The 9,991-nt window shown below is 34.3% G+C and overlaps 1 protein-coding gene across 1 annotated transcript; it reads left to right on the plus strand.

Moving 5' to 3' along the window:
- The first annotated feature begins 597 nt into the window (after positions 1-597).
- LOC110937207 (codeine O-demethylase) lies at positions 598-3,701 on the plus strand. Its single transcript, XM_022179599.2, has 4 exons — positions 598-931; positions 1,003-1,250; positions 1,679-2,003; positions 3,284-3,701. The coding sequence occupies exons 1-4, from the start codon at positions 686-688 to the stop codon at positions 3,551-3,553; spliced, it is 1,089 nt and encodes a 362-aa protein (XP_022035291.1). The 5' UTR covers positions 598-685; the 3' UTR covers positions 3,554-3,701.
- Positions 3,702-9,991: the final 6,290 nt, after the last annotated feature.

Consider the following 9,991-nt stretch of genomic DNA (forward strand, 5'->3'; position numbering starts at 1 on the left):
CAGTAACTTACCATTCGTGTAACAAACTGAGCCAATATCGACTAAGTTTAAATTACTTTTACGACTTTACACCACAATGTGCGACACATTAGCCAACTTTCTTTATCTATGCCTAACTATGTTAATGTCTAAATTACTTTTACGACCCTTCACTGTCTAAATTACTTTTACGACCCTTCACTACAACGTCCGAGACACTCTTTTTTATCTATGTCTAATGAATTTAATGTCACGAAGTAACGTGTGTAATAAGGTAAAAAAAAACCAACATGTCACGTGTACGCGCTACACATTATTGACATCATCGTGCAGGGTCGATGTTGCCGCCGCAACGCGCGGCACAGGTCAAAATTCTAGTGGGTTCTTATTTAGTAAACACATATATTTTATTTATTTATTTATTTATTTTGTGAATTCTGGCAAGGATTGATATTTTAATCTAACAGTTTTCTTGTAAAATGAATTTTCCATAACTTGTTGTATTGAGCAAGTCCCATGCAACTATTCTCACATGTGTTATATATGTTGTCATGTCACATTCATTAAAGAAATTATTTTTCTATATAAAGCAACGTTGTAAGAGACTTCTTTATAGCTAGGTTGTCGGCCAAAATCAACCATTACAGAATTTGTCCTTTCACAAAAAAAGAATTCTCATTTGTAGCAAAAACATATATATTCTGAAATGGATGCTCCACAACTATTGCCACAAAGCCATGGGAGTGTGCAAGAGCTTGCAAAAGAACTCCAATTAGATGTCCCTCAACTCTACATTCAGGATAAACGAGAACCAACCTTTGTTAGTAACCACTCTACACCTTTGCCCTCTATCCCAGTCATTGACATGAACGATTTCATCAACATACTAGAATCCGACAAGGACCCGCTGAAAAACCTGCGTTCCGTATGCCAAGAATGGGGAATCTTTCAGGTTAAGTACTATCTTTATATAAATAAAACTTGTCTGATATCATCCATTTCATTAATTGAATTTATCTGTAGTTGGTGAATCATGGAGTTGATAAACTGTTGATAAAGAAAATGAAAGAAGAGGTGGTGAAGTTTTTCAACATGCCTGTGGAAGAGAAGCTAAGGTACAAGTTAATGGCAGGTGACTATCAAGGGTATGGTCAAACCATACTCCATGCTCAAGATCAGAAAGTTGACTGGGCTGATCGGTTCTATATGATCACCAATCCTGTTCATAGAAGAAAATCCAACTTACTTCCAGAATTCCCTCCAGTTTTAAGGTCTTTCTATTGTTCTTTTCTAGTCTTGATTATAAAATAGTTTTCTTTTTAAATCGTTGAGCGGGGGTGTCACGAGGTGCGACACTCATCCTTTCTGCTTTCTGGGATAGAGGAAATGTTTGCGCTTGTTTGTTTGTTTGTTTGTTTCTTTTTAAAAGAAATATCAAATATCACACTTACTTGTGTCTCTTAAACTTTGTTAAAAACTACATGTTTGCTTATTAAAATGCAAATGGCATCATGATAGTTGGCCAAGAACAATACTTTATTCTATAAAAAAAAGACTGTAATGTTTGACTTGATATATATGAATTGATGTTTAATTCTCTACCACTTATCTAATCTATAATATGATTGATTAATTAAGAACAAAAAAAATAAAGTTTGTGAATTGAAATAAAAGTAAATCTTGAGAACTTTTTCAACAGAGATACGATGGAGAACTACTTGCGAGAAATGCAAAAACTAGCTATGTATTTGTTTGATATAACTGGCCAAGCAGTACATATTGACAAACAAGAGATGATAGATGTTTTCGAAGATGGCATGCAATCAGTGAGGATGACTTACTATCCACCTTGTCCCAAACCGGATCTAGTTATCGGTTTAACCCCTCACTCGGACGCAGCTGGAGTTACCATTCTTCTTCAAGTCAATGAAGTCGAAGGTTTGGAAGTTAAGAAAGATGGAGTCTGGCTCCCTGTGAATTTTCTTCCAGATGCATTCGTTGTTAATATTGGAGACATTCTTGAGGTTAGGCCTCCCTCTTCTTCTCCATCTTAAATTCAAGATAAGTATTTGCATATGGGTCCTGCAAAATGGATTTAAAAACATATGAGAGCATTAACTATTATTTTATATGCAAATGTAAAACGTGGCTATATATACATTTAATTCGGTTTACTAAAGAACAGATTAGCTACTAGTTTATGGTTATGAGTCCTTCTCAAACATTTGTAGTTGTTGGATACTAGAATTGTCTTGTCTTCCATCTTTGACCAAAACACATCCGATGGTTTATTTATAATAAAAAATGTGAATTTTTTGGGGGTCATTCTTTCTGAAGCCAGATCGAAGTATTTTGATGTGTAACTCGAAATTTCAATCAGATGATTTAGAAATAAAAAAACTAGTACGTGTTTTTCTACCAAGTCTCTAACCCTAAAATAGACCAAGATTGCGAATTTATATTCGGTTGGCAGGTGACTTGGTTGGCGCGAACTAATGTTTAGGTTGAGTGTGACAGATAGTTCGGTATGGGTTTAATAGGAATATTTTTATGAGATCCCTGCTTCTAGTGCAACTCCATACCATCTCGTAGAGAGGGAGCCCCATTTGAAGTGTGCACTCCAAACCTCGTAAATTTAATTCAATTTTCAGTTTGTTCTTTAATTAAGTAACTCTTAATTATCTAAAATAAGTTTCTTTTACGAGCTCAAACCCGTTCATAAAAGTAATCGCCAAATTAGTCAAGTTAGAACAATTTTTTTTAACCAAAAAATATTCATTAAATTTTGACCAGCTCCAAAAGTGCGGGCTTAGCCTTAGCCAACATCCAAAAGCCTGGCTAAGCCGACAAAAGTGGGGATTATGCCTTAGCCGGCAAAGCTTATTTGAGGAAAGGTGGTTTGGCTAGAATCGTGAATGTCTGTTTTGTTAAAGGCTAAAACCCAATTACTATAATAATGTCTACTTTAATTGTATTTTAGTAAAAAATTAACTAAATAAAACTTGGTCAACTTGATTAATTCAATTGGGTGATTTCCCTAAAAAACTGAAAACTTTAGTCCCATTTAGGTCCAACCCAGTCATCCATCTTTTATGGTATTAATGAATCTGTAGATTTTTTTTTACGAGCTCAAACCCGTTCATAAAAGTTTTTTACGTGCTTGTGTATGTCTGTATTGCATTAAATCATGTTAATTTTAGAATATATACAGACCACAAATCCAGATATATATCACTAGCAATACATGGATCGTTCTCATGCTTAATAATCTGAAACTAGTAGTAATTATTTATCGATTTTGTAGATAATGAGCAACGGTGTATACAATAGCATTGAGCATAGAGCGACGGTTAATGCAACGAAAGAGAGGATTTCGTTAGCCATGTTCTTTAATCCAAAGCTTGAAGCAGATGTTGGTCCTGCTAAAAGCCTCACAACAAACACAGGAGACCCACCGTTGTATAAAACACTCGTAATGGAACAGTACCTCAAAGACTTCTTCTCGCGCAAGCTCAATGGAAAGACATTTCTCGAGAGAATGAAGATTGGATATGGTGAAGCCAGTGAAACTTGATCAAATATATATATCCTAGCATTTTGTTGATCATATATATTTAATACTCATGCAAAATAAATTATGTACGTACATATAATTTGTACAGTAGTTAATTAGCATCTTAAACCCTTTGAAGATTGGTATAATACCCTTCTCTTCTCGTTTATATTTCGTTCATTTAGGTGACTCGTTATTTACTTTTATATTTGTTAATTTGGGTTATATTTAATATCTTATTTTAACGGCAAATTTGGATCATTGACGGACTGCTGGAGTATTATCGTGTCACCAGTGAAACCACCCGATCATATCCATCTTCACTAAGCAATAATGCATATACACCAATTCAGATGGAAACATATTAAATCTGGGAAAACCGCTTGTGGGAATCAAACCCCGTAAATAGGACAACTTGGTTAATATTTATATATAAAGGACATGTCAGAGCCGTCCCCGAGAACTCTCAAAAAAATTAAGGTCTCTGGCGACAAAAAAAGTTGGGCCCAAAATTTTGGTTAAGGGGAAATGAATTAAAAAAAAAAATAATACATTAGTGGTGAAGGCAAGACTTGAACTTGAGTCCTATACATATCTTGGGATGATTTTTTCCACTACCACTAACAATTCTTATTATAATAAATGAATGCATGCACTAAATATATATATATATATATATATATATATATATATATATATATATATATATATATATATATATATATATATATATATAGGGTAGGGCTAGATAAAAAACCCTATATATATAAAAAACCCGAGAAAACCCAAGCTCCCGACATTTTTTTTTTTTGAAAAAAATAACACATGTAATATACATGTTTTTAAGACTTTTGGGCCAAAAAAATCAAAAAAGCGCCGAAGGGATATTTTTATAAAAAAAAAAAGTTTCAGCGAATTTCAGGAAAATTGTGTCTTTTTTGCTTAACACGTGTTAGGAGCTGAAATTTGTTTATTTTTTTAAAAAAAAATCCCTTCGGCGCTTTTTTGTTTTTTTTGGCCCAAAACACTCTAAAACATGTATATTACATGTGTAATTTTTTTCAAAAAAAAAAAATGTCGGGAGGTTGGGTAAAAATGGCTTCCCATTTGGGTTTCCAGAGTTTTCTAAGAATTTTAGGGTTTTTTATCTAGCATTACCCTATATATATATATATATATATATATATATATATATATATATATATATATATATATATATATATATATATATATATATATATATATATATATATTAGGGAGCCGCTAAAATGAAAACCACCCCCAGTTGTAAGAACCGCAAGAACCACTCTCAACCAATCAAAAAAAGGGGTAGTTTGGTCATTTCCTTTAAATGTCCAATCTCACCTATCTCCTCTCTCATCTCTCCTATCTAATGTTGCAGACCTTTCTCTTTCTTGAGCCCCCATTTCTCATCTCTTCTATATTAAGGAAAACCCCCCACTCAAAATTCAAATCAACCACAACCTCCTTTTCGTCATTAAAGTTGCAGCACCCCACTTCCTTCCATTTCTCCTCTTTAAAGTTGCAGCACCCCACCCCCAACTCAAAATTCAAATCAACCACAACCTCCTTCCGGCGACGGCGCCGCCGCCACGGTGGTGGTGACGGCGGTTGCTTCTGATGACGATCAAGAGTTTTACAAGGATGATGATGGTCCGAAGTGTTCACGGCCATCTTCGGTCCCCCTCCTCCCGCCGCCCCCTATTTGCGATCGGTGTTTGGTGGTGGTTGCGTTGGGTTTGGTGGCGGACCCCTAGGCGGTGGTGGTGGTTTCTGTTCTTGATTTTTTGTGTGGTGGGTGTTGCTTTCTTGTGGGTTTCTCACTCTAGAAATAGTGGGTGTTGATTTATGTTCTTGTTTTTGTTTGGTTTTTTGGTATGTTTTGGGGGGTTGATTTGTTTTTTATGTTGGGGTTTGATCTGATGGGGTTGATTTACAGCTGATTTTTTGATTTTTTTGGTAATTTTTTGATAAGTGAACAATGTGGGTTTTGATCGGTTGGATTTGGGTGGCGATGATGGGAAAAAAAACCTAAACAGATGGCGCGGCAACGACGGCGGAGGGTAGGTTTTTGAACCTGCAACCCCACTTTGCAGCCTTTTGATTATCGGATAATCTGAGCCAAACCCCGTTTTTTTTTTTTTTTTTTTTTTGCGAGATACACTTTGTTTTGATGTTGTTGGTTTTTTATTTTCCCCCCTAGTCGATGATGATAACATATATCTGAGACACCTCCAAAGTTTGCGATTTCTGTGTGCGTTCGTTTTTTGCGTAAAAAAGTTTTTGTAAAAAAAAAAAAGTTAAACCGTAAACTTTTTAACGTAAAATGTAAACTTTTTAACGTAAAACATAAAAACGTTAAACGTAAAATGTAAAAAGTTTTACGTAAAACGTTAAAAGGTTTACGCAACACGTAAAAAGTTTTATGTTAGCCGTAAAACGTAAAACATAAAAAGTTTTACGTAAAACGTAAAAAGTGTTATGTAAAACGTAAAACGTAAAAAGTTTTACGTAAAACGTAAAAAGTTTTACGTAAAACGTAAAAAGTTTTACGTAAAACGTAAAAACGCAAAAAGTTTACGTAAAACGGGAAAAATCGGCGCGTTAAAAAAAACGATGCTTTAAAAAACGGCGCGTAAAAAACGTGTAAAAAACGGCGCTTTAAAAAACGTCGAAAAACGGCGCGTAGAAAACGTATAAAAAACGACGCGTTAAAAATGTGAAAAAAACGGCGCGTTAAAAAAACGCCGATTGAGAAAAACGGCGCCTTAAAAAACCCGGTGTGCAAAAACCGGCGCGTAAAAGATTTTGTCTTGTTCAAAAAATTTGAATTTAAAAATGCTTTTCATAAAAAAATTATTTTTAAAAAATAAAAAGTAATATAATAAAACAAAAAAGTAATAAAAAAATAATAAAGACAAAATGACAAAATAGAGTAATTTTACTATACTACCCTTTTGAATTAAAATATTAAAGACATAATAAGACAAAATCTATTTAATATTAATTTTAGTTACTTTCAATCTCATCCATCCATTTTCTTGATCTAGAGGCTAGAAAGTGGTTCTCTCAGTTCTTACAACTGGAGGTGGTTTTCATTTTAGCGGTCCCCTATATATATATATATATATATATATATATATATATATATATATATATATATATATATATATATATATATATATATATATATATAGAGAGAGAGAGAGAGAGAGAGTAAAGTTCAAATGAGAAGAATTTTTTTGTAAGAAGAAAAAATAAGAAGTTTCAACCAATAAGAATGCTTCATTTTACTTTATTTAATACTTGCATTTAATTTTATAAGGGTATATTGGTAAACTTACATAAATCATTAATTTGTATTCTTACCATTTAATAACTAAGTAAATTAAATTTGTAACTCTTTTTCAATATATAAACTTTTTCCAAATTAAAAAAACAACTTAATTTAAAGTGTAGAATAAATTACTAGTTGTGAAGGATAAATTACGAGTTGTGTAGGATATATTTCGAGGTGTGTAGAATAAATTTCGACTGTGTAGGAGAAAATTCTATAATGTGTAGGGTATATGTAGGGAAATTTTGATATGTGTAGGTTTTGTAGATTATATGTAGGATAATTAATGATTAGTTAACTAATTAATTAAATAGAGGAAAATTAATGATATGAGTTATAAATGAAATAGTAATTTAATAATATGTTCTTTCTTCTTTTTCTTCTCACATTAAATTTCTTCTCAAATGAACCTTTCCATATATATATATAATATATATATATATATATATATATGATATGGGAGCGCTAAAATGAAAACCACCTCCAGTTGTAAGAACCGAGAGAACCACTTTCTAGCAACTAGACCAACAAGATGGATTGATAGATTAAAAGTAACTAAAATTAATATTAAATACATTTTGTCTTATTATGTCTTTAATATTTTAATCCAAAATGATAGTTTAGTAAAATTACCCTATTTTGTTTTTTGTCTTTATTATTTTTTTATTACTTTTTTGTTTTATTATATTACATTTTATTTTTTAAACATAATTTTTTTATTAAAAGTATTTTTAAATTGAAATTTTTTTAACAAAACAATTTTTTTGTGCTCCGGTTTTTGCACGCCGTTTTTACGCCCGGCTTTTTTAAGCATCGTTTTTTAACGCGTCGTTTTTGCACGCCGTTTTTACGCTCGGCGTTTTCAAGCGTCGTTTTTTACGTCCCGTTTTACCGCGGCGTTTTTTACGTCCCGTTTTTTTCGCGGCGTTTTTATGCCCCGTTTTCGCGCCTCTTGTTTAGGCGCCGTTTTATCACACGGTTTTTTTATGTTTTACAATTTACGTAGAAAAAGTTTAACGTTTTACGTTAAATAGTTTTTACATCAAAGTTTACGTTTTACGTTTTACGTTTTACGTTTTACGTTAAACTTTTGACGTTTTACGTAAAACTTTTTACGTTCTACGTTAAACTTTTTACGTTTTACGTTTTCCGTTAAAAAGTTTACGTTTTACGTTTTACGTTAAAAAGTTTACGTTTTACGTTAAAAAGTTTACGTTTTACGTTAAAAAGATTACGTTCTACGTTTTACGTTAAAAAGTTTACGTTTTACGTTTTACATTAAAAAGTTTACGTTTTACGCTTTACGTTAAAAAGTTTACATTTTATGTTAAAAAGTTAACGTTTTACGTTAAAAAATTTACGCTTTACGCGTTACGTTAAAAACTTTACGTTTTACGTTAAAAAGTTTACGGTTTTAACTTTTTTTTACAAAATCAAAGCAAATGTGTGGATCTTGAAAAAAAAGGGTTTGGCTCAAAGTTTCCAATAATCAAGGTTGCAAAGTGGGGTTCCATGTTCAAAAACCTACCCTCCACCATCCTCGCCGCACCATCGTCATTAATTTGTCAGAAAAATTGTTTCGGACTATCACTGCCAATCTTAACCCCCCAATATCAAAAACACAAATCAAAAATTGTTTCAAAAACACAAATCAAAAACTATCACTGTCGATCTCAAACCCCCCCCCAATGTAAAAAAACACAAACCAATCACCGGCACCAACAACATCTACGGCACCACCGGCACCACCAACATCGACGGCACCACCGGCACACCGCCTTTAAACACCGGCACCACCGGCATCGACGGGCACCACCGGAAATCAAACGAATTAACGGGCACCACCGGCATCGATGGGCACCACCGGCCTCGACGGGCACCACCCAATATCAAAACCACAAACCAATCACCGGCACCACTGGCATCGACGGGCATCACAAGCCAACGGTATAAAAGTTTTATTGTTTCACAATCACAAGCCAACTGCAGAACAAAAGATTCAAACTAATCACCCTTATGTCGCATAAAGATTCAAACATTCAAAACAAAGATTTAAACAGGGGGGACCATCGGCACCACCGACATCGACTACACCACCGACATCGACGGGACCACCGGCACCACCGACATCTACGGCACCACGGGCACCACCGACAATCGACGCCACCACCGACAACACAGGCACACAAAATAAAAAAGATTTCAGAAAACCCAAAAAATTGTTCCAACACATATCAAAATCTCAGCAAAAAAAAAAACCTTAAAAAAACCCATAAAGTTCGTTACCCTTTTTGAAGTTCTGTTTCAAAAAACCCAACATAATTTCAGAAAAAGCCACACTTCAAAAACCACTATATAAAAACCATAACAAAACTATTTATATTCATTCAAGCATTTGCAAAAACAATTAGTCCAAACAAGCTTTCTTAGGGTTATCAACATTACCTGCTGGTGGCTGTTAAGACACCAGATCAGAGAAGGGTTATCGACGTGGTGTTGTTGCCGACGGGGGGGTGGTGGTTGATGACGGGGACGTCACCGGTGTGGGTGTGGTGTTTGGGGGTCGTTGGAGAAATGAGCGGGGTGCCGGTGTGGGTTTGGTGTTTTTGGGGGGTCGCAGGTGTGGGGTGTGGTGTCGGTAACTTGATCTGTGTACTCAGATGAAGATGATGAACATTTGATTTTGATTTCTTGAGATGATTGTGGGTGAACGATGATGAGAGATCAGGGGTTTCAAGAGAGAGAGAGAGATAGAGATGAGAGATGAATGAATGAATTAGATTTGTGATGTCTTTAAAAGAAAGAGACAGAGGACAGAGACAGAGACATATATGACAGTGTGTGGAAATGACTATAATACCCTTTATGTTGGCATATTCTGATTGGTTGAGAGTGGTTCTCGCGGTTCTTACAATTGGGGATGGTTTCTATTTTAGTGGTTCCCTATATATAGGGTCAGGATTTAGAGAGAACGGTGAAAATTGTGAGAACTGTGAGAACGATTTTGCTGGTGACATGTGGCATTGATGTTAAATTACACTAAGAGGTAATATTGTCAAAAAACCCACTCACATGAATTGGGTGTTCAAATAAAACGCCAT

This window comes from Helianthus annuus, chromosome 4 (assembly GCF_002127325.2).
Source record: "Helianthus annuus cultivar XRQ/B chromosome 4, HanXRQr2.0-SUNRISE, whole genome shotgun sequence".
NCBI classification, from domain to species: Eukaryota; Viridiplantae; Streptophyta; class Magnoliopsida; order Asterales; family Asteraceae; genus Helianthus; species Helianthus annuus.